This window comes from Quercus robur, chromosome 7 (genome assembly GCF_932294415.1).
Source record: "Quercus robur chromosome 7, dhQueRobu3.1, whole genome shotgun sequence".
NCBI lineage: Eukaryota > Viridiplantae > Streptophyta > Magnoliopsida > Fagales > Fagaceae > Quercus > Quercus robur.
Window position 1 is genome coordinate 12,386,193 of NC_065540.1, and position 25,406 is coordinate 12,411,598.

A 25,406-nucleotide genomic window follows, 5' to 3' on the forward strand; every position below is an offset into this window, starting at 1 on the left:
GAACTACTTATATTATAGTTACATTTAAGAATAAAATAAAATAAATAAATAATTAAGTAGGGCATATGATCCTTCCCTATCAATCATTTAAAGTAAAGTTATGAAACATGTTAATATTTTATTACTCATAAGAGCATCCACAGCAGATGTGGCAAAAATTATGTCATTTTGCCACACTAAATACCTACTTTATTATTTGACCACATCATTTTACAACATCTCATTTATCAGATGTTTTATTATTCAATTCTATACATTAAAATAATATTTACTATACATTAAAATAATATATTATCCCCTCCCCCCATTATCACCAATGGCACAACCACCGGCTACAAATATCCACTACAACAACAACATCGACAACCACCACCGGCCATCACCCCTATAGCCCACCACCACTGCCACTGTCACCGCCCATAGCCCACAACCCACCACCACCCAGATCAACTGAACCACCACCTGTCGCCTACAATTTAAAAAACAAACACAAATACCCACCATCACCACCACTACAACACACCTCTACTGCAAACCAACCGCCATAATTACTCACCAATATCAGATCAACCCAAATTGCAGCAAAAAAAAAAAAAAAAACCCACAACTAGAGAGAGGCAAAGTGAAAGGCGGACAGAGAGAAGAGGGAAGAGGGTGAGATCGACGGCGACCTCAGGGTGAGATCGGTGAGATCAAGCGTGGCTAAGCGATATTGACGGCGGCTGGGTGAGATTGGGGGTGGTGGCTTTAGAGGGTGAGAGAGATTGGCGCGCATTTCCAAGAAGCTGTCCTCCAAGCCCTCACCGGTGGAGCGCGCTATCGTTGTCGGAGCTATGCCGTCGTCGCTGTCAATGAACATCCCAGACTAGTTGAAGATCCTGAGAGATGAGTATAGAGATAATACAGGGAGAAGAGAGAGGGAACCAGTGAGAGAGAAGAGAAAAGAAAAAAACAAAGAGAGAGGAGAGAGAAAAGAGAATAAAAAATTTTGCAACATCTGTCCGTACCATCTCATATTTGAGACGGTACTATAGTCGTGTTGCATAATTTTTGGAATTTGGAACATCTGATAAACCTCCATTTTTGTGTTTAGTGTGGCAAATGTGCCAAATATTTGGCATTTGACACATTTACCACATCTGATACAAATGCTCTAATAGTTACTATAAAGATTGGATTTGAGTCCCTAGCCCAAAAGATGGATGGATTTAGGCTCAAGAAGACCAAAACAATGAATTTATAAAGAGTGGGTTAGAAAACTGGGCTAAAATGAGTTGCACAACAAATACAATGGGCTTAAATGAAAAGAACAGGGAGATAAATTGATTTAATCTAAAGAAAATCTTCCTTGGCACAATCCGAGGAGATGAATTCTTATGTATTTCTCACAAGTTGATTACATATTTGATTTCTAATTGCTACAGTTTTTCTCTCTTGATTTCTCAATCTCCTTATTCTGAGGATCTTTACTCTAATTTATACTCTCTCTTCTTTCTCATCTTTACCCTACACGTGGACAGTAGATTACTTATATTGATTATTGTCCCATCAGCCCCTTCCTGAAGTCTTTGGGGGTAGCTGTAAGGCTGAAGAACACTGTTCAAAGATCACTTTCCCATTAATGCGGCCAAAGAGTTAGTTATAGAGCATTCAATGCAGTGGTAGTAGTTTTTCTTTTAGATATTTCTGAACTCCCATCCCTCTTGTACATTTAGAATGCAAGTCCTTATCAGTGGAACTTCCTGGAAGGTCACCTTGAATGGTATGATATACTTTTGATTTATGCTCTGTTCATCCGAGGTGACATTCCTCCTCAACATGCCTTCCCAACCTTTTTGTTTGTAACCTACCCACGGGATTTTGAGCTTAACATCCTCACTACTATTTATTCGTCATTGGATCAACCAACGTCCTCGGCCAAAGCCTAAGGCCCAATATATAATTTTGGGCACTTGTCACTACAGTTACAAAGATGTATTTTTCTAGTTCTTCACCATCTAACGTGAATGTAAAAATTGTATTTTGAACAAGGAATGATGAATGAATGAATTTAATTATGTAAATTATTAATTTTAGTAATAACTAATCATAAGTAAGACTAGATGCATAATAAAATAAGTATACTATTTTATTTTTCTGTTTTCTTAATTTTAGAGATTTAAGCATTTAATAATGTGATTTTTTTAGATCTCAAGCTCAAAAACTTAACTTGAGCTCGAGTTTGAGCTTGATATTAAGTTTGAGTTTGGCTTGACTAATTAATCAAGCCAAATTTAAGCTTTTTTGCTTTCCCACAAGCTCAAACTCAAACACTATTTTTAGGCTTGTCACAAACTCAAGCCAAGCTCGACCTTTTGATTTTTCTTGACGAGCCAAGCTTAAACATGCATTACTCGATAAAGCTCAGCTCGTTTACAACCCTAAATTGATAAGTGATGAAAAAAAAAAAAAAAAAAAAAAAAAAACCAAATAGTCCCTAAATATTTGATTGACGACATTACTATTGAGTTTTGATATTCTATAAATTTTATAAGCATGAATAATATAAGAAGAAAATGCAATCCAATAGTGAATTTGTTAAAATTCATATTTTATTTAATAAAAATATATTGAGTGAAACTGTAGTTTTATACTACAACTAAGTTTGTTGTCAAACTTTATTCTTTTGGGTATGCTTATTCTCTTGTTGAAAATTCTCTCATTATCCCTCATTTTTATCTTGATGAATGGCACATGGCATATAAAAATATGATCATTGAATACAATTCATGTCACATTATAATTTTTAGCTGAATGTGAAAAACATGGAATTAAAAAAATCCAATGGTCTTAAAAAAAACACATTTAACCTACACAAATAAATGCTACATCTCTACATATAACTAGTAATTGGAGTGAAATTGATGACTCAAATGGGAGGGGATCTTTCCTCAACAATTTGAAATGCTTTTGAAGTATTGGGTATTTGCTTAATAAATTTAAAGTTTAAAGTTTGATCCAAAATCATCTAAAACTTGTTTGTTTTGGATAGAACTCAAGTAAAAATCCTTAAATGTTGTATTTTAAGTTCCTTATTATTATTTTTTTTTTTTTGAGAAATTCAACCATGTGATTGCATTAGTTAGTGAACCATATAGTTAAATTTAACTAGTGTGTAGCCTCGTGCATATGCATAGATACAATTAAAAATAATTACAATTATACAATTAAAATTATACGTTTTTTTAGAAGATGTTCAAATTATACATGGTATTAACTTACACTTTTTTTAAAACTATATATTTCTAAAATATGTAACGGTTTCTCTATATATATATCAATGTAATTGGTTTTAAACTCTTTGATTTTTGCACTCAATAATTCATTTGCTACAAAAATTAAAAACTTAGATGAACACATGGCAGAAAATTGGACTCCAATTAAAATCCAATTTATAATCTAATTGAATTTGGACTCTTTGACTTTTACACAATAATTCACTTGGCATAAAATTAAAAATTAAATGGGACACGTTGCGTAAAATTGAGAATCTAATTAAAATCTAATTAAATTTTCTCTGAGCTTTAGCTATATATATATATATATACAGAGAGAGAGAGAGAGAGAGAGAGAGAGAGAGAGAGAGAGAGAGAGAGAGAGAGAGAGAGAGAGAGAGAGAGAGAGAGAGAGATTGCCCTTGTGAAATACAACACCACCCAAGCAATTGTACATAAGATTTGTCATTTCTTTCCACTCTAGTTATTTGATTTATATCTCTTAATGGGTAGTACAACTTTAAAGAAAAAGAAAAGAAAAGAAAAAAAGATGAATAGTCAGGTGCTTGAAAGGATTTGAATACTCGCTAGAACCTTTTTTCCCGTGGCATTACTTGACCTTTTTATGAGGATAGTTAATCCCCTTTTAAGAGCATCCACAGTAGTGAAGCAAAAAATATAGCTATTTGGCATCTACAAAAGTTACTTTATCTATTTTACCTTTTCACACCCCACAGCAATGGAGCTATATTTTTAACTATTTGATTAAAATAATACAAATAACTCATTAAAATAATAATAAAAACATCCACAAATAAAAAAACGCCAACACAGCATAAACGTCCACCACCACCACCACCACTAGTAGTCCACAGTAGGAAAGAAAAAACCACCAACCCAAATCCTTAATCTTTTTCCTCAACTTAAACTAAACAAAATCACCAATCACAAATAAAATAAAAAATCACTAATCACAAAAAAAAAAAAAAAAAATCAACACAATACACATTGGTAGAACAAATCAGCGATGGGGCTTGGGGTGGGTCGGCAGAATAGATCGGCGATGAGGGAGCTGGCCGACGAGCTGAGGGAGCTGGCCGGTGAGCTAGAGAGAAAAAAAAAATGAGGAAGAAAGAAAAAAGAAGAGAAGCCAGAGAGAGAGAGAGAATAGGAAATATTTGTTTAATGAGAGAAGAGTAATAAAAAAAAAAAAATTTAGTCTCGAGCTACAGTACGCAGCCAAAAATAATTGCGCACTGTAGCTCTGAAACTAAAATTTTTAGGTATACCTTCACTACTGTAGAGCCATTTTTGTATTTTAGTAAAACTAAAATAGCTATATAGCTATTTAGCTTCACTGCTGTGAGTGCTCTTAGAAGATATTATGAAGTTGTTAGATTTACTCCATCATGGAGTTCCTACAATCCTATATTAATATGTTTAGACCCCTAGCTTTGATACAAATCGAAGAATCATTATGAATTTTACACAAAGTATGCTTTAAGTCTAATGGGATCATTTTTTTTAAAGCTTCGTTTGTGAGTTCATATGGGAATGGAATGGAAATAAATGAAATGTATTTATGCAAAGAAAAGGAATGGAAAAGAAATTAATGGAATTAAATTAAGTAAACTTGTTTTGAAGTTTTAAAATAAAGAATTGAAAGGAATGTAAATGAATGGAATGTAAGGAAGGGACAAACATTTTAAAATTATTATTTTCATTCATTTTCATTAAATTCCATTCCTTCCTCCCAAACAAGGGCTAGAGGAAATCTAGATTGTAAATTGCCACAAATCCATTTAAGAAAAATTGCAATTCACTTTAGTGAGATTATTGGCGTTGACCCAATTATGCCAACTTCAAATAGCTATATATTACCCAAGATCAGCAAAACAATTCTATCTTGTCATTTCTAATCCATATTAGACTAACTTTGTGTCTATTTTGAAGTACTTACTCTCTAATGAATATAGTCCCACTTAGAATTCATCACAACACAAAAGATACTAGCAAAAGACTATCAACTTCTCATATTTGAGCAACTTCATACCAAGACCCAATCCTATGAGCGTTCCCATTAGGTGTGTCAAATGCCAAATATTTGACACACCAAACTCTAAAAAACTACTCTCATAAGGTGTTTTAAATGTTAAAATATTTGGCATTGATGAATAGTACAATCTCAAATTTGAGATCGCACTGTTCACAAATTGTAAAACTTATATTATTCTTTTATTCAGGTGGGGCCCGCTTTCTTTTCTTTTTAGTTATTTTTTCTTTCTTCCCTATCTTTCCCATTTTTGGTATGAGCCTTCGATAATTTCTTTGTTGTCTCTCTCTCCCTTTGCTCGACGTCTTTGCTTCCCTCTCTGATGAAACCCAAGTCGGAGCATTAAACCAAGCCAATCTCTATCGCAGAGTTGTCTTTTTTTTTTTTTTTTTTGTTTTTTTTTTTGTTTTGTTTGTTGTTGTGATTTGGTGGTGGATTTGGCAGTAGTTGTATGGGTTGTGGATTCGGCATTTTAGATTGACGTTCAGTGGTGTTGTGTGGGTTGTGGGTTGAGGTTTTGGGGAAGTTGGGTTGGGGTTTTAGGGTAGTGGTTGGTTGAGTTTGGTCATTGATTGATTGGTTGGGTTGGGGTTTCAGACCACTCTCTATATATTATTATTTTTTAATTTGTGGGAGGATTCCGACGGTGGTGGCTATGAGTTTGTGGCGTTGGTGGTTATGGATCTGTGCCAGTGGTGGTTGTGGGTTTATGGTGTTGGTTGTTGTGGGTTTGTGCCAGTGGTGGCTATGAGTTTGTTGTGGGTATGAGTTTGGTAATGAGTTTGTGCAGGTGGTGGCTATTGATTTCATAATGGGTTTGTGCTGGTGGTGGTATGGTTGCTGTAGTAGTAAATTTTTTGAAGTGTCAAAATGACATTTTTATAGATAAGCAGATAAGAATGCTCTAACACAATTTTATTGATATAAGATATAATTAAATTCTGTCAAAATCTAACACTAGAATTTGTGTACACACGAATGCGAACACTCAATCTGTTTTTGAACAAATAGATTATAAATTTTACCACATTACTAATATTTAAAAATCCATTAACAATTATTTTTTGGTATTTATTTAAATGATTGAATATATTTTTCTATTTTTGAGATAAATGTTTGAATATCTAATAAAATCAAATAAACTCTGTTAAAAAATATTGTAAGAACTTATGAGAATTATAATGCATCTATCTTGTAACCATTGTTTTAAATCGGACTAAAATAGGTTAGTTTAAATGGGAACTAAATCCTAAATCAGTCCCATAAGAATAAGGAAAAAAGTCGGAACTAGACTTTTTTTCGTTTTTTGACGTTTCAAAATTTTAAAACAACATGCTTCATGCTTCATTCTTAAAAAAAAAAAAAACCATGCTTCATGCTTGTAAGTTGCAACCATTAAATTAAAAATAAATAATAAAAATGCACGTTGAAAAAAAAAAAAAAAAAAAAACCAAACAGGGGCAATCGATTTCGCTCTCAACTGACGGCACAGAGGATTCTCAAAAAACAAAACAAAAAAAGTAATAAAAAAAAATTGACGCCACATAGGATTATAAAAAAAATAAAAAAATAAAAATTGACGCCACAGAGAGATCTGAGAGCAGAGAGGAGAGAAATCTGAAATCGTGACCCAAAAACCAAAGAGGCGGAGAGAAAAGAAGAGAAAGTCATAAAACCCCAGCGAGTGACCTTGAGTGACCCCAGTGCGACCATAGCAGAAAGCTCAACCGGAGAAGACAATGGATCCGGCGAACACGCCACTTGGCAAAATGCTATTGGACGAGATCACTCCGGTCGTCATGGTCCTCTCTACTCCTCTCGTCGAAGAAGCTTCCCTCAAGAACCACCTCTCTTTCGTTCAGATGCTCAGCCCTTTCTGCTCCTTCAACAACATCGATGGTAACCTCTCACTCTCCCTCTCTCTCAGAGAAATGTGTGTGTTAGGTTTTGATAGACTTGTGCGTGGTTTGATTGGATCGTGTTTTTTTCCAATTTTGTTGCAGTACCTGTACGGACAGCGAGTGATCAGCCTTATCGGCTTCAAAAGTTCAAGTTGCGGTTGTTTTCCGCTTCGGATATTCGGCAGCCGAATTTGGAGGTAATTGCTTAGAAATGTACCGTTTGTTTGCTAAGAAAATGTAGGAATATTTGTAAGAAAGTTTGATATCTTAAACCTCATCAGAATTGAGTTTAATAGAAGATCACTATATATTAGTTGTTGTTGCTTTAAAGAATCATCAACAGTAATTAATTGCTTGTGAAAAGTTGATTTGAAAGTTTATGAGTGTTAGTGCCATTAGAAGAAGCAGGGTATGGTTATGGAGTAGGCTCTAGTTGGGAGAGTTGGTGATCTGATGAGGTTAGGGGGCCGTATACCGTTTGGTTGCTAAGAAAATGTAGGAAAATTTGTACGTAAAGTTCGAAATCTTGAACATCATTAGAACTGAACTTAATAGAGCTGTTTGTCTTTATTATGACAAAAATAAAAGATAGCTGTAGATTAGTTGTTGCTTTAAAGAATCATCCATGGTAATCGATTGCTAGCAAAAAGTTGATTTGAAAGTTTACGAGCGTTAGTGGGCAGTAGGCTCTAATTGGGAGAGTTAGTGATCTAACTAGGTTAGGGGGCTATATGGTGTGGGTTTGTGGACGAATATTAGAAGATGATGGGATGTTTTCGTGCGTTTTGTCAGATATGCTGTTGTTCGCGGTTCTAAAACTTGGTTTTGGTGTGATATGTGGGATGGCAAGACTACTCTTAAGGAGTGAGGCCTAATTGCCAGGGATAATGATACTAAGGTGGTGGATTGTCTAGAGTACTGAAATGGTTGCTTTTATTGGAATCCATTATTCATTTGCGCGGTGCATGACAGGGAATTAGAACTTATGGCTCAGTTATTGGGTGATGCTGACATTTACGCTATGGAGATTCGTTGTGGTGAGGTGGTTACTTGGAATGGGTCCCTTTGCAAAATCAAGGCTTCTAAGTGAAGAGCTACTGTAAGGCATTGAGAGGACTTGGCAGAGCATTTAGAAAGTTTGTGCTCCGCCAAGGGCAGGCTTTCTTCTTGTGGTTTGTGCCGTTAGGAAAGTCTTTGACTACGGATAATCTAAGGAAGCAAGGGATAACTATGATGGATTGGTGATTTATGTGTAAAAGCCATGGAGAGAGTGTGGCTCATATTTTTCTACGTTGTGTAGTGGCTTGGGAATTATGGTCTATGGTTTTTTGCTTGTTTGGTGTATTGTAGGTAATGCCTTATTCAGTGTTGGAGTTGTTATCACGCTCGGAGGGATATTTGGGCAAGAGAAGCAATGAGAGTTTTGGAAAGCTGTTCCTTTGTGTTTAATGTGGTGCCTTTGGATAAAAGGAAATTCTTGTTGCTTTGAGGGAAAGAGTTGCACACAATGAAGTGGAAATTCTTATTTTTGAAGACCTTATATGAATGGGCTTCAAGTCTTCAACCTCTCATACCTCTTCTATTCCGGACTTTATAGAGTCCCTAGATACTAACAGTTTTAATTTTTATTTTATTATATTATTTTTTTAATTTTTGCTCAGGCTTGTTCTTTGTATACTTCCGGTGTACTAGGGTTGTGCCCAAATTATTTTTATTTTTTTAGTTTTGCTTTGGTTTGTCCTTTGTGTACTTTTTGTGTACCAGGGTTGCGCCCTTCTGTGCTTTTTCTTTAATGGTTTTTTATTACTTAAAAAAAGAAAAAAGGAATTCCACTTGAAAAAAAATCCTGGATCAAAACTTGTTGTATGCTAGTTGGCGGTAATGGGTTTGAACTTTTTTCACATGCAACTATGGAATGGACTCAGGGAGATCATGGAAGTATCATGTTCTAGTTTAGGTGGATGTTGGTCTTGCAAATATTAGTTGCATTTGTGTGCCCTTAATTTTGCAAATGTGATATCTTTCTTGTTGGTGTTTCGAATGATCTCTGTCTGAAATTGTGTATTTGTACAATTAGGTAGCGAAAGAGCGACTGAAACATTTTATTAGCCAAGCTGGGGACAAAGATGACATGTTTTCAGACCCGCCCCAAATTAGTAATCTACTCGCCAGTAAGTAATATTTACTTTTCAGAATCCCAGGTTAGCTTCTGATTAGAAGAATTATGAGAATGAACATGATCATTTTTTAAGCTCCTGCACTGCAATTTTACTGTGGCTGATTTCTTTTTGGCATTTGGGTTTTAGCAGCCATCTTATGCCTTGTTTCTTTTTGTCGTTGTTGAAAAGTATCTGTTGCAGATTATTGTCTCGTTGATCAATAATTCAATTAGATTATTTTACTCTTACAATTAGTATTTAGAGGAACGGTCATAATTTTCATGATTGCAGTTTTTATGTCTTATTGTGTTAAATTTATAAACGACAACTTCCTTGTGCAGGCTCTGAATCTGAAATTCAACCCTCATGGTTTCAGTTTTTCAATAAAGAGCTTGTACGTACGGTGTCTTTTTCAGAACATGAAGCTTTTGACCATCCTGTGGCATGTAATTCTCTTAAACTTGTCTGAACTATTTGTTCCTTTTTCTCCAATCTACTTATTAGGCTCAGTGGTTTTGTTCAAATTTATCTGCAGGTCTTTTGGTTGTTTCCTCAAAGGATGAACATCCTATTAACAGATTTATTGACCTATTTAACACCGACAAATTGCCTTCTCTTCTTAATGATGGTGCGATGGACCCAAAAATTTTGAAGCATTATCTATTGGTGCATGATAATCAAGATGGCAGTCCAGAGAAGTATGCTGGTTCTCTCCTTTCTTGTTATATTAGAAACTATTATATGACAACACTTGGCATTATACCGGTGTTATATACAGGCTATGATATGGAAAGCACATAATATCATATATGTCTTATGAAGAACTTAATAATTCAGGTGACAGAAATCCCAAATAAACTAGTATTTTATGTTCTGGATCACGTGATCTGAACTGAGTTGAACTTCCAAATCAAAAACATTAATTTACTTTAGCTAGTAATTTATGTTTTGGACACATATACATTATAGAGCTGATTTAGGGAATTGAATAATTCACTCTAACTGAGAAATTTATCTTAGCCTACTTTATGTGGATGGTTGCTCTAGATCTGAGACATTGATTCATCTATTTTGTTGTGGATTTGAATAGGAATCTAAATTTCTGTCTTACTCAGATTTAAACTACATAATGACTTATTTAACTCATTATCGTTGTGAGAATACCAAATTTTAGGTGGATTTGTATTATAGATTTTTATACTAGTGTAAGTTGTGTCACTTGTGCTTTTCAAACTGTTGATCAAGCTACCTTTTTTTTTTTTGTGTGTGTGTGTGTGTGTGATAAGTTTGGCCCCAAGAGGAGGGGGAAGGGAGTTTGAACTAGTGACCTCCACTTCATAAGATGTGGTCCCCAGCCAATTGTGCTACTCCTTGGGGTTTCAAACTTTTAATCATGCTAATGTGTCAACTGCATGCCATAATGCCATTGGTTTTGATATTAATAATTTACAGCTCATTTTTGATAGGGAGTTTGAACTAGTGACCCCTGCTTCATAAGATGTGGTCCCCAGCCAATTGTGCTACTCCTTGGGGTTCCAAACTGTTAATCATGCTGTTGTGTCAACTGCATGCCATAATGCCATTGGTTTTGATATTATTAATAATAATTACAGCTCATTTTTGGTAGCATGACTTCTCTCTTTGAAGTAAGTTCTGCCACTTATCAAAAAAAAGATTCTGCTACTTATTTGCTTGAATTCTTTCTGCAGAGCAGCTAAGATTTTGACAGAAATGAAGAGTACATTTGGCTCAAATGAGTGTCAATTACTTTGCATTAATTCTTCTCATGATGGGCCGGTTGAACATCAAGATAATCCTTGGGCTCCTTATGTAAGTTACTTCAAAGATGTAACTTTTTTTGTCTTCACCTCTTTTTTTAACAGGTGTTTATCTGTTGTTTTTCATTCTCTCTCTCTCTCTCTCTCTATAAATACACACACACACATATATTCTTTTGTTAGGTATTGTTTTTCATGATATTTTTAATTTGGTAATGTTAAGGCCATTGTCCCATTTACTTTGGTGACAGGAATCTGATGTTTCACCTAGCCAGTGTGTTGGTTGCTTTCTTAATATTGACGACTCTAATGAGGTAAATCACTTTTCATCAACATAATGAATTGTTTGAAAAAGTTGTTAAAATTAGTTATTTTTGCATACATCAGAAAGATTGACTTTGGCATCTGTTTATACGAACTGGGAACAGATAAAAGATCTCATGCAAGATTTATCATCTAAACACATCATTCCTTACATGGAGCAAAAAATACGTTTTCTGAATCAACAGGTATTGTATATCCAGCACTTCTTGAGTTGATATGTGATGGGGAATCTTGTATTGTCAAATGTTGTCAAATGTATAGTTGCTCAAAAGCTTGTTCTTCATCTTATTCTACATTGTGTAACATTCTATGCTAATTAGGTTTCCGCCACACGGAAAGGTTTTAGAAACCAAATAAAAAATTTATGGTGGAGAAAAGGGAAAGAAGATGCAGTGGATTCCCCAGATGGTCCTATGTATGCTGTACACATATTCTAATTACCTTTCTCCCTTGCTTCTCATTCCTCTTGTCATGTTCTAATTTATTTATTAAATTTACTGTTGAAGGTATACCTTTAGCTCCATTGAATCTCAGATTAGAGTTTTGGGTGACTATGCCTTCATGTTACGGGATTATGAACTTGCGTTATCAAATTATCGTCTAATTTCCACAGATTACAAGCTTGATAAAGCCTGGAAACGTTATGCTGGAGTACAGGTAGTTTCAAATCTCTGATTCATCAGTGATGTATCTTTAGTTCATTTCAATGGTCATTCTGTACGGTACTCTGAATGACTCTTCAGGTTATCTCTTTTTTGGGGGGTAATATGGGTGCAGGTTTGGGCGTTCCTTTGGACGCATTGATATTATAAACTGAAAATTATTCTGCTTGTGTATTATGACTGTATTCATGCTGCATAAATGGGCTTGCATGCGATTGATTATCTTAGTTGATAATGTTGCACATACAAAAGATGCAAGGGTTGTCTCATTGGATTGTATTTTTCTTAATTTCTCTTTTCCTGGAACGTGTTGTTATGATTGCTTCAGTAGCAAGATTTTTATTTTTATTTTCAAAATCTTTTGTCCCTTGTCATGTTGGGTTGTGATTATCTTTAGATCTTCTAACAAAAGCCTCGTCATGTCGCCAAAGCTTCATTTATAGTTTCATTACTTTCTCATTGAAATAAGGGACTTAAGTTCATTAATTGGTCCAAATTAGGGTGTCTACAGCCTGTTTGCCTGAGTTCTGTTTGTTTTCTCTTTTGATTGTGACTGTTACATTATCTTCTTTAAAAGACCCCACAATGCAACAGTCTAATTTATCTCTTTTTCTTGCAGGAAATGATGGGTCTTACATTCTTCATGTTGGATCAATCAAGAAAGGAGGCAGAGTATTGCATGGAAAATGCGTTTAATACTTATTTGGTGTGTTTAGAATGTTCTTACTTTATCCTACTTGGAACTGGGGAATAACAATAATTAATTGGTTTTCTCTTATGACTGAAAGTGGTAAATAATAGAGTTAATTGAGCTTATATGGAATCACAAGAATCACTCCATAATATTGCTGTTTATTCCAAAACATCGTTTTTTGTACGCTTCATATTCCTTTTGCACCACAAAGAAGTTATTTATTTATTTTAATATCCAACAATGCTTTAAAGGAGATGGTTCAGAGGATGCTTTTGACCTTCTTTGTGTATTTAAATTGAAGGCGATACAAATCAACTAGGTTATAGTGACATCGTTGTCATAAAGCATGGATGACTTTGGATGGAGATATATAATGCGAGTGGCCAATGAGCTCTAGCTCAAATGACACTTTCTTCTCCCATAAAATGGGTGGAAGGAAAGTTTGTGGGTTCAAAACCCACTGTATGCGTGTGTAACTTATCAATTATGATACACACACACACAATGCAAGGGTGTTTTTGGAAAGTAAGAAGATATTGATGATCATTGGAATATATAGTGAAATATTGTTATTCGTAAGCACTTCAATGGTTAGAGCCAAAGGTAATCTGTCAAGCAAATCTTGAAGAAATATTGAACACTCCAAAAATTTAGACGTGAGAAGAAGTCAAGACCATGGAAGTAGAGTTGAATGTATACTAGATGAGAAAATGTTAGTTACTAGAATCCACTCTACACCATTCGAAAGTGTTTTGTTTGTATTCTTATGCTGTGGGATGTTATGTGTCATACTGTTCAAAATGCTTCTTATTTCCTATGTTCCCTCCCAAGTTAGATGAGACCATATTTAAGGGAAATGATAATTTTTTGTTCAATTAGACTCTCCCCAAAGTAGCTAATCAGTCGAGTTTGTATGTTTTGGTAACCGCCTGGTATGTACGGTAGTTTAGATTGATTCTTTGTTAAGCCTGAATTTTTTGGTGGATTGGATGTTATGTTGCAATCATGGCGTCACCCCCTGGAGACAGTTTTTGTTTGACTACTGTATGAGAGTGATTTTGTATATACATATCCTTGTGAAAATTTTCTAAAAATGAGTGGCTTAATTTGCAAATCCTCTAAGTAATATGCTCTTGCAATTTGTTGTCATTGTTTGGGCCTTGATGAATGTCCAATGGCATTAACTTGAAATTCATGCAGAAAATTGGGTCATTAAGTCAGCAAAATGCGACACGGTGTGGCCTTTGGTGGGTAGAGATGTTAAAGACAAGAGATCAGTATAAAGAGGCTGCTGTTGTTTACTTTCGCCTTTGTAGTGAGGTAATGCATAACTTCACTGAAATAAAATTGAATGAGAGATTTATTTTCTCTTCCTGACAACATTCTTTTCTTAGGAACCTCTACATTCAGCTGTATTTCTTGAGCAAGCATCTTATTGCTATTTGTTGTCCAAACCTCCTATGTTACGCAAGTTTGGATTTCATCTTGTTCTGTCTGGTGATCGGTACAAAAAATGTGATCAGGTACCTATCTTACAAAGTTAGAGAAAATGTTAGTTAGCTTGCCAGATGTGGGATCCTTAAAAATGCTTTTACCTTGTGTCCTCCAGATTAAACATGCAATTCGCACATATAGAAGTTCTGTGTCTGTTTTCGAAGGAATTATGTGGGGCCATATCAAAGACAATGTTCATTTCCGAATTGGACAGTGAGTTATATGGGCTAGGTGCATTGATAGTTTTCACGATTTGTGGTATCTGTAATGTGCAAAAGTTCATTATGAAACTCATTTGGTTTAGGTGGTATGCTATTCTTGGGATGGATGACCTGGCTGTCAAACATATGTTGGAGGTCCTGGCCTGTAGTCATCAACCCAAGACAACGCAGGAGTTATTCCTGAGAGACTTTCTTCAAATTGTTCAGGTGATTTATATTCTATTAATTATCCTTTTTATTTTTTTCCCCACTCTATTTGATTGGTAAGTTACGCACCCCATTTATCGAGGGTAAACTGGGTTTCAGCATCACTCTCAAAGGTTTGAGAAGCTTGAGATATAGGAAACAGGAAAATCCTGATAGGAAAATGCCTCTATGTAGGAACTTAAAACTAGGAATAATCAATTCTTTATTGAAATCTCTATTCCTTTATGCCTAGTGTGGATTATTTGGCAAGAGTGTAATAATCGTATGTTTGAAGGAATAGAAGGCTTGCCCTTGGATATTAAGATGTTGATTGGATGGCTGTCCTACGTCGTCACTCTTTCTGATTTGCTAGAAATATTAGATTTATGTACTTTCCTTTGATTTTTAACTACTGCTGTGCACTTCCCATGTACTGTGGTGTTGCTGTATTTATTTTTCATTGAATAAATTTTGCTGTTTAATGATATATATATATATATATATATATAAAACTTGATTGGAAATAAGAAAAAACCTTTTACTCTAAAACACTTACTACCATTTTCTACTTTGCCAAAAAAGGAAAAAATGAAAAAGAAGTCAATGATGTTTTCATTAATGGCATGTCCAACCCCTTTTGAACAAAATTGGAGTTAAGGATGCAGGTTCAACCCATATAGATGTGTGAATTGTATTTGCTCATCAGAAAATTTATATAAAGAAAAAGCTTTTTATCTTATTTATTTTAATAGTATTAAAGTTTAGCATTTTATGCATTTCATTAAACTGTCAGCTATCTGAGCATTAAATTTTTTAAAGATCATTGTATGAGCTTTGTTATATTTTAACAGTTTGCCTTTTTGTCTTGTTTGTTTGCTTGTTTGTTTTTTTGTTGTTAATACAGAAAACAGGGAAAACATTTGAGGTATTGAAACTTCAGCTGCCTCAGGTCAACATCTCTTCACTTAAGGTTGTTTTTGAAGACCATCGAACTTATGCATCACCTGCTGCTGTAAGTTGAATTATTTTTGCTTGTTATGCTGAAACGTAAAGTAATTTGTTAGACCATGAGGATGATTCAATTGTAATATACTAATATGTTGGTATATGGTTGAGTAAATGTCTAACCTTGTGGGATCAAGACCACTGGGTGCATATGTAATTACCAATAGAAAGAAGTTTGACTGATGGTCATGAATAATGATCATATGATGTTCTTATGTATGGATTATATATATATATATAGTTATAAATTAAAAATTTATTGTGAAAGTCAAACCAAGTGGTTTTTCTGTGTTTTACAAGTTATGAACACACATTATGAAGTGTCCTATTGATCATTACTGAAGTAATGTCTTGAATCAAGTTTGTGCTACAGTACTTGATTCTTATAGAATGATCTTTATTAATTTTTTTTTAAGTGAGCTTCGTCAGAATTAATCATAATATGATTTGCTTAATATAACTGTCATTTTACAGTGGTTTAGGCTTTAGTTGATGTCATTTTTGACCTTTTACTTTCCAGGCTACTGTTAGAGAAAGTTTGTGGCAATCTTTAGAGGAGGACATTATTCCCCCATTGTCTAATGTCAGGACTAACTGGTTGGATTTACAATCAAACTCAAAAAAGTACAAAGAATCAAACGTTTGTGTGGCAGGAGGTATGAAGGTGACAGAATTCTTGCATTATCAAATAATGTTGTATCATATGCTTGTAGCATCATATTACTTTTTAATTACTCTTCTGCAACATTTAAGCTCAAATAACCAATTTTCTGCCCTTGGGCCATATAGATCAGGTGTAGATAGGGGCCACAAAACGTGGTATACATACACTCCATCTCATTTTGTTTGTCAATATTTGTAAATCCAACATTTTGGGGGAACATCAATTATTGATTTCACTTCAAATAGAAAGTGTATACTTTCCTTAGCTACAACTTCTTTATTTATGTTTTCATTCTATTTGGTATTCCTGCTCAAAATAAGGGTAGTTTAGGAAAATTATATAGTTAGTATTTATTTTTAGGAAGTAGACATCTGTGATGGTATATCCCAAGCAGCAAAAGGGGGCAATCAAAATTTTACTCCTTTAGTGTATGAAGAATTTTTGTAGGAGTACATATCCTCTTTGAATATCCTTTTAGTCAGAAGTCAGAACTACAAATATTGGTCTTTTTAAAAAGTTCAGTAGTCTGGAACAAAAAGAAACAGTAAAAATGGCATTGACATATGGTTTTGATATTTTGATGCTAATCCCTTTGCAGAAGCAGTAAAGGTGGATATCGAATTTAAAAACCCACTGCAGATCCCTATTTCCATCTCCGGAGTTTCTCTGATATGTGAGCTTTCTGCAGGATCTGATGGTATGAAATCTGGTTGGTTACTATCAGTTTTATTTTACATATATTTTTTTAATGTATTTTGTTCTCTAGAATATAAATATTTGTCAAAAAGGGTAATAGTTTTGTCATTGTTGGTGCAGATGCAAGTAGCTCAACTGTGGAGCTTCAGAATGACGATGACTTCAAAAATTTGATCACCAATAGGTATGGCTTTGATTTTTTTCATGTTCTCTCCTTCCTTTTTTTCATAAAAATAAGGCTAACATATTTCAGTGGTGTTTTTCTCACACCTCATTGTGTTTGCAACTGTTAAGCTGGCTTTGCTTGATTATCACAGGGACATGAGCTCTGACAATGTTTCATTTACCTTATCTGAGGTTGACGTTTTGTTGGGAGGGGCTGAAACAACTGTGGTGAGTTGCCCTCAGGAACAATTGAATAAATGCATGAAAATATATCTTTTGTTGAGATATTTTATTTATTGTAATTTTACTACTGTAGAAATTTGTTGCCCAGTGTTGGTCCCACCAGAGTGGGATCCTGGGAGAGAAGATTTGGATACTTTACTAGTCAGTGTTGATTGAAGGGTCTCCTCTTAAGAATTGAAATCATGCAATTCTGCATAAAAGCTCCAAACTTTTTCCATTGTGATTTTATTAGGCAGTGGCACCCTTGTGATTTTATTACTATCTTTTTTTGGGATAAGTTTTTTATTACTTAAATTTCCTAAATCTTTTTGCAGTTAGTGGTGCTCAGTAGTTTGTATGGAGGTGGTCTCATTTCTAAATTCATATGTTTAAGACAACAAATATGATTAATACTTTATTTTATTTTTCTTGTACAGGCTTCTAGCTTATTTGTATGTTTACCTTAAATTTCACTCTGCTATATTGTAGTACTTGCCTTTTAAAACCAGTAAAAAATAATCTTGTCCTAGATAAGAGATTAAAAAAAAAAAACTTTAAAAGCTGTGGCTATTGCAATAGTTACCTATTGTGAAGTACTTGAGGTAAGGGGTGGTTCACACTCAGCCTAATGGCTGGGATTTGGGAGTAGTTTAGGAATCTTACGTTTTGTTTTGTTTTTTTTTTTTTTTTTTGTTGGTAAAAAAGAGAACTACTGAAAACATATTTGAGCATATGGTTTAGAAGTACTTGTTTGAATAAAATGTCGTGTCTTGTCTTCTCAGGTCAAACTGACAGTTACTCCCAAAGTCGAAGGATTGCTACAAATTACTGGTGTCAGGTGGAAATTGTCAAGTTCTGTAGTTGGTTTTCACAACTTTGAGTCCAATCATATGAAGAAAAAAAATGCAAAGGGAAGAAGGAAATCTAAGCATTCTCGTAGTGATAACCTGAAGTTTATAGTGATCAAGGTACATGCTATACCCCAACCCTCGCTTTTCTTCTCTCTCTCTCTCTCCCCCATTATTTGCAATCTAGACTAAGGAAGATTTTTTCCTTGTTTCTCTATATTCATTGTTTTCCAGAGTCTACCCAAGCTCGAGGGTTTCATTCATTCTGTACCTGAAAAGGTATATGCAGGAGATTTACAGCGTCTTGTTTTGGAGTTGAGGAACCAATCAGAATTTGCTGTGAAGGTATGATAATTGCAATTTAATGGTTCTCATTTATAGTAGTTCTAAGTAGTTTACCTATGCATGTTCGTTGCACCATAAATTGAGTATTTCGGGAAATATTTCATGTTGGCCCTTGTTGTAACCATTGATTTGTGCATCAGTATTCTATTGTTGTCTTATTCTGTTGCATAAACTTATTTTGGCTGTAAGTGCATCCGCTTATTTGAACAATTGATTTAGCTAAGCTTGCCTATATCTCAGGCGGGTGCTAATTTATACAGCTGGATGATTTGATGTGTGTATACTATGCTTAAGCCATTTTATCTTTTGGCAGAATCTGAAAATGAAGGTTAGCCATCCTAGATTTCTGAACATTGGGAACCAGAAAAATTTGAACTCAGAGTTTCCAGCTTGCCTAGAAAGGAAGACAAGCTCTGATCCAAGTTGTGTTGGTGATAGTTCCAGTAGCTTGTCTCAGAACGTGTTTCTGTTTCCTGAGGTCGGTGATGAATGTTTTCATTATGCATTGTCTTTGGCCATTTACATTGCATTGGTAATATTTAGAGGCAACTGGTCTTATGGTTCTCAATTGTCTGTCATTCAGGACACTTTAATTCAAGAGGGAACACCCTTACTGTGGCCTGTTTGGCTTTGGGCTGCCATTCCTGGAGACATTAACTTGTACATAACTGTATATTATGAGATGGCAGATATATCACGCGGCATGAGATTCCGGACGCTACGCATGCATTATAATCTGCAGGTGTGTTTGTTTGAATCTGAAAGATGGAATGTGTTGGTTTGATTTGCTTTTCTTGCTTTCTAGTGTTTTTTTCAGTGGGGTAGCCAACTTTGGTGCTGATAATTAATGAGTTCCCAGCGTAGCATGATAATTACCAAGTCCCTAGATAACTATGAGTTACTGCTTTCTGTTTTGCCAAAATATTTTATTCAGGTTCTCTCGTAGAAAATTCTGAATTTTTTCCTTGTGAGGATCTTAGTGTTGTTGCATTGGTCTCTTAGATTAGCACCATCTTCATATTTACTGTGTAAAGAAATTTTGTTAGGTGGACTGGTGCTGCCAATGCAAACTGAATGGCAAGACAGTTATCATTCATCACTTCATTGATCCTTTGTGAGAGACTTGTGATTATTGGGTTCTTTTTATTTGTGGTTCATTGGATGATGCCTAAAAAGTTTATTGATTTGTTGAGTTGGAAAGGGAAGTTTGGGCAACATAGTAGCAGTGTTATATGGGATGTACTATGGTCTATATGGAGAGAAAGAGGAATGAGATTTTCTGTGGGTTGAATTTATTTGATAGAGTTGAAATCTATATTTCTGAGATCATTACATGACTGGATACTAGTAAGCATGGATATGGGGAAACCTCCTGCATGGTGTCTGACATGGATACAGCTTGTACATGGCTAAACATGTCTGATGTGTGACAATGAATTAAAAAACATTGTTTTAAAATTGGATTTGATTGGGACACAGACCAGGATATTGGCAAGAAATGGACTGACAGCGTAAATTTTCAATTGTGAGAGAGAGAGAGAGAGCCAATCTCACCCTTGACGACCCAGACTTACATGTCGTCCATCTAGGAGGGATCTAACTATGGAGGCATTCTTGGGGGGTTGGGTTGGTGGTGGTGGTGGCAGCATTGTGGCTGGCTAGGGTATTGAGGGAGTTGTTGGTTGGAGTATGGGGGTGCTATGCGTGACTAAGTAAAAAGTTGATCTTTTCAGATTTTTAGATGAGATGTTGAATGACTAAAATGTCCTAGGCTTTGAATGCAATTTTCTTGCTGGGCTTGAGTATGGGGTTGCAGGTACGTGTAGTGGATCAGATTTGTTTGGGGCCTGATTTTCAAAACTAAGAATTAAGCTCATTTATACTAAGGTGTGACACCCAACAAATATAAACATGAACCATTGCTTCATGCCTAATGAGTTAGATCAATAAAAAAGATGGGTTGTAGGCCCATTACCATGTGGTCTAGATATACTATTTTATATCATTTTGTATGTCCACTGTATCATATCCTTCTTGTTTTTGTTTTAAATCTGTATCACTGTATCCGGGTCCCATGTTGGCATCAGTGCTTCATAGACTAGATGGCCGCCTTTGGGAGTGTCACCTATTTCTTTTTTTTGTACAACCTGTGTACTTTATTGTTATGTGTATTTATTATCTATACAGCTGATAAATGCTAATTTATTAAGGTTCTGTTAACGGGAGGTCTTAGGACATTTGCTAATAGACCATTTTTTAGGAAAGTTTTAATATCACTTTCATGAGAAATATAAAAAGCTGTCAAAAAGTTAGTTACTTTTTTCTTTTCCTATAAAAAGTTAATAAATATAGTTCCTAAAACAATGCTCTTAGGGCATCCATTAACTTTTCCCATTTATTAAATTCATCATTTACAGGTAGTACCATCGTTGGACTTGTCATTCCAAATCAGTCCCAGTCCATCAAGATTGCATGAGTTCCTTGTGCGCATGGATGTTGTCAACAAGACTAGCTCTGAGAGTTTCCAGGTTCATCAGCTATCATCTGTTGGGCGCCAGTGGGAAATCTCACTTCTTCAGCCTGTTGATACAATATTCCCTTCACAATCTTTAATGGCTGGTCAATCATTGTCTTGTTTCTTCATGCTTAAGGTTGGTAGAAGAGCTGCACTTTTAAGTTCATTTTCTTGTAAAATGATGTCTGTATGTGTCTATATGTATATATGTTTGGGGGTGGAGTGGCAAACCATTTTGTTTTACTCTTCTAGTTATCTCCTACAACACAATTTCTAATTAATCCCATAATTGATCTTGCACTAATTATAATTTAATGAACAAGTTCTGAAGGACATGATTCGAATTTTGTTATTTCTAATAACTTATGCTGTAATATGAGACATACGTTGATATTTCAGATCTCATATCATGTGATGCTTGAGCTTCCTGGGTTTTGGGCTTCATGTGTTGCCCCTTACTATCTTTGCATATTTGCCTTTTCATGCTTAAGTTTGTTGTTGATACTTTGATATGCTTACGATCTTAAATTGGTTTTAGTATATCCACTTGCATGTTCTTTGCTTTAAATAATGTTTTTTACTTTTCATTATTGCTAATTAATTATCTTTTGGTACCAGAGTTGCAGGAAGTCATTAACTTCTGAAGACAAGATATCTACACTTTCCCCAGTCCTTGGAAGTGATGTAGGATTGGGTCCTGAGGATAGTAATCAACCACTTTTTGATGTTTCTAGCTCACCTCTGGCTGATTTTCATCATTATGAAAGATTGCACCAGGAAATGTCAAATCAGGTTTGTGACGTTCTTGCTATATAATTCTTTATCTTTAATGTCAAGTGCAACATATAGTCATCTGCAGCTCACTTGCAATATATATATATATATATATATATATATATTTTTGTTAATGATTTTCACTTTGGCTTATATCACCGTTAATGGAAGTAGACTGTTATATCTTGGTTGGCATTATATTTGTTCTGGCAACAGTGCACGTGCCATTTGTCTGCAAAGATGGTAATAAAAGATGGCAGGAAAGGAAATCATCTTTGTTCACTATTTGCTGAAGTGCTAAATGTCCCCTTTAAAACATTTGAAAAAAAAAAAAGACTTGCATGCGTGAAGGAGAGGGTGATTCATTTCGATCTGATGTTACACATACATACCTACTTATTGATCCAAGTTTAGAAGGTTGCACACTATTCTTTGATGGTTTGTTGCTTTACTGTTTAAATGAACTTTTTATTTTTGCATGGATCAGGGAGACCCAAATGCAGTTGACTTCATATTAATTTCTCGGCCACTGACTTCTGGTGATTCTGAAAGACCTCATCTTTTTTCTCATCATGCTTGTCACTGCAGGCAAGTTCCATACCAAAATTTAGGATTTTAAATATAAATCTGAAATTGATACTAATTCTTGTTCTCTTTTCACTCTCATTTCCTCTTTCTTATGTTTTGTTTTTTATAATGACTTTTCCCCTCTTAATATATAGTACTTCAAACGCAAGCCCAATATCGTGGCAAGTGGATGGGCCTCGGACACTATATCATGACCTCTCTGCCTCCTTTTGCGAAATTAATTTTAGGATGATTATTTACAACTCATCAGATGCTGTTACATCTGTTCATGTTAAAACCTTTGATTCCGTCAATACTGGTGGCCATCTAAGCGAAGGAACTTCATCCCCTTCTGGAAACCAATCAGGGTGGCATTGGCATGATGCTTCAGTTGAGAAAGACATTAAAGTCACATCTGATGTCCTTGGATCTAGAGTCAGAAAGTCATTGTCACTGGAAAGTGTCACCCCATTCGTTTGGTCAGGGACGAGCTCTACCAGCATCCAAATTCAACCTATGTCCAAAACTGAAATTCCTCTTCAGATTTGTGTATTCTCTGCTGGGATATATGATCTGTCAAACTATGTTTTGCAATGGAATCTTCTATCATCCGAGGGTCCGGAAAGTCTGGAGGGAACAAGACAGTCATCAGGTACATGCCAAGGGTATCCATATTATCTTAGTGTGCTCCAATCATCTTAAAATTTTAGCTTGTGTATTTTGGTACTGTAACTTTGGCGTGTAAATCATAGTGTTTTGATGTATTTTTCACAGTAGGATTTATGAAAAAAAAGCTAGTGAAGGTAGGAACAGAAATTAAATTCTTTTTTAATTCTTGGAAGAATAAGAGCAGTGGGAAAAAGCGAATTTATTGCCAAATGATGTACATGGACCGCCATTTTTGAATAGAGAAATTCAAAGTTATTTTTATTTTTATTATACCCCCAATCCCAACTGAATTTTTGTTAGTCGTTATCTGGGCAGTTGTATCTAATGTATATTCTATAGTTCATGTGCTTCCAAAACTAGCCGAACTTGCTTATAAATTTCATGCGAATCGGTCTTTATACACGCATTATCAGGTACCCTTGGTGTGCATTAAATAACCACTAAACTTTATGCACGCAATGCGACCAAGTCTCACCATGGGAATTTATTGTAACATGCCCTACAAATGGAATAGGGGCGAGGACTTGATTTTATATGCAAACCCAACAAACCTGTTTATAAATATTTCTATACTATAATTTGGGTACACCTTATAAATCAACAATTTTGGCTGAACAATTATAATTAAAATTTTTCAAGAAAAAGTACCAGTACTAGTTGATTACAGGTTGGATGCATTTTATTAAGTTTTCAACATCTCCAAAAGTTACATCGTCAAATATAACGTAGTTGAAAATTACCGTTATATTAATGGCTTAATTTATTCCCAACCTTAGCCTACAACTGGATAAGAACTCTATACAGTTTTAAAACTTAAAAAAATATCCTCTTTGTTTTCAGTTCACTTGCTATATTTTAGCATATTTGTTTATTTGTTTCTGTCGTGTTGTTCACTTAAAAAGAGATTTTTTTTTTTTTTTTTAAATTTAAAATTTTTTTTTTTAATTTTTAATTTTTTTTTTCAAATTGACGCAAAATCAGTTGCTAAAAAAAAAGCCTAAAATATGAAAGTAGAGAGAGAGAGAGAGAGAGATCCAAATCATTGCGACCAAGTCTCATTTGCATTTAAAATTATTTAAAACAAAGTTGCCCTTTCCTCACCAAAGCTCAATCATTTTAAAGAAAGGGCCAGAGTCATCAATCATTTTAAAGAAAATCGAATTCTAACCCACCCAAAGGGATAATATTACTACTACTACTATTTCCAGCTCCAACCACGCGTTTTCCAGCTACACATTTCTACACACAATCGATCAAATCTCATCCCACTACGCAGAAAACGAACCTTCCAAAATTTCAACTTTCAAATCAACTCCACTCGGTAAACGACTATTTCCTCTCTCTCAGCTATTTCTCTGCTCTTTCCTTCCTTTCCTGTAGAAAAAAAAGTCAACAAAAAACAAGAATGAAACATGAAAAATACTTGAAATACAAATGAGAAAAATCACCATCTTATTGAGACGACAAAATTTATAATAGACAAAAACCTCATTCTTACGTAAACTTATTATTAAATCAATTAAGTCACAAGAATTTTCACAAGTTATTTTATAATTATTAATGTAACAAATTGTTTTTTTAATTATAATAATCGAATAGTAATTATAGATAAAAAAGAAGAAGAAGATGTTAATAGTGTGTCCAAACGAGAACTAATAAAACCCTACCAACTTAGATATTGTGAAAAATTGTTGCATCTATTGCATTGCTTTTACTAAATACCATTTTTATTGTACATTGATCATAACATACTATAGTATACTGTCATAACGTGCTTGTCACCCAATTGTCACAACTTGTTGAAGTGATAGATTATGATTGGAGTAACAACAACAATATTTCAAACACAACATATATTGAATCTCACCTCACTGCATTGATGCATGAACTCTAACACTATTTTCTTTACAAATCATCTAAGGTCAATGTGTGCGCCGGAAATGAGACTATTGGGCTTAGCCTCACTTGGGCTCACAACTAATTTATAAGGTGGGCTTTAGGATTTCCCACTTTGGGTCGTTCTCAGCACAGAGACTCAAAGTAATATCCTCTCTCCCTCCCTAAATGATTGTTTTTTCTCTCTTTTTTCTGAACCCCCTGGCCGGCATCTCGGTCTACGGAGTCCACTACGAACTCTTTCAGATACCCTGCTTTTACTAGCTGCCCGAGATGATCTTTTAGTACTCGACATTGCTCAGTGGTGTGCCCTT

At 34.8% G+C, this 25,406-nt stretch overlaps 1 protein-coding gene across 2 annotated transcripts; it reads left to right on the forward strand.

Annotated features, from left to right (window-relative positions):
- The first annotated feature begins 6,879 nt into the window (after positions 1–6,879).
- LOC126692278 (uncharacterized) lies at positions 6,880–23,463 on the forward strand. 2 transcript variants are annotated; one of them, XM_050387822.1, is made up of 28 exons: positions 6,880–7,206; positions 7,311–7,405; positions 9,286–9,379; positions 9,709–9,813; positions 9,903–10,065; positions 11,077–11,197; positions 11,397–11,459; positions 11,574–11,654; positions 11,790–11,884; positions 11,976–12,126; positions 12,751–12,837; positions 14,026–14,145; positions 14,220–14,348; positions 14,435–14,532; positions 14,624–14,747; positions 15,631–15,738; positions 16,252–16,387; positions 16,994–17,104; positions 17,212–17,275; positions 17,409–17,484; positions 18,261–18,446; positions 18,561–18,671; positions 18,985–19,149; positions 19,255–19,413; positions 21,089–21,322; positions 21,805–21,978; positions 22,448–22,548; positions 22,683–23,463. In XM_050387822.1, exons 1-28 carry the CDS (start codon positions 7,047–7,049, stop codon positions 23,227–23,229), a joined length of 3,858 nt encoding a protein of 1,285 aa, XP_050243779.1. In that variant the 5' UTR covers positions 6,880–7,046; the 3' UTR covers positions 23,230–23,463. The 2 variants fall into 2 exon arrangements, with proteins under 2 accessions (XP_050243779.1, XP_050243780.1); XM_050387823.1 differs by having other exon boundaries at positions 6,881–7,206; positions 16,994–17,092.
- The last annotated feature ends 1,943 nt before the right edge of the window (positions 23,464–25,406 follow it).

Excerpts from the sequence above, each read along its gene's own strand:
- LOC126692278 (XM_050387822.1), top strand. The coding sequence starts at position 7,047 with ATGGATCCGGCGAACACGCCACTTGGCAAAATGCTATTGGACGAGATC. Across the intron at positions 11,460-11,573 it reads ATATTGACGACTCTAATGAG|ATAAAAGATCTCATGCAAGA; the intron begins GTAAATCACTTT and ends AACTGGGAACAG. Across the intron at positions 14,349-14,434 it reads GGTACAAAAAATGTGATCAG|ATTAAACATGCAATTCGCAC; the intron begins GTACCTATCTTA and ends TGTGTCCTCCAG.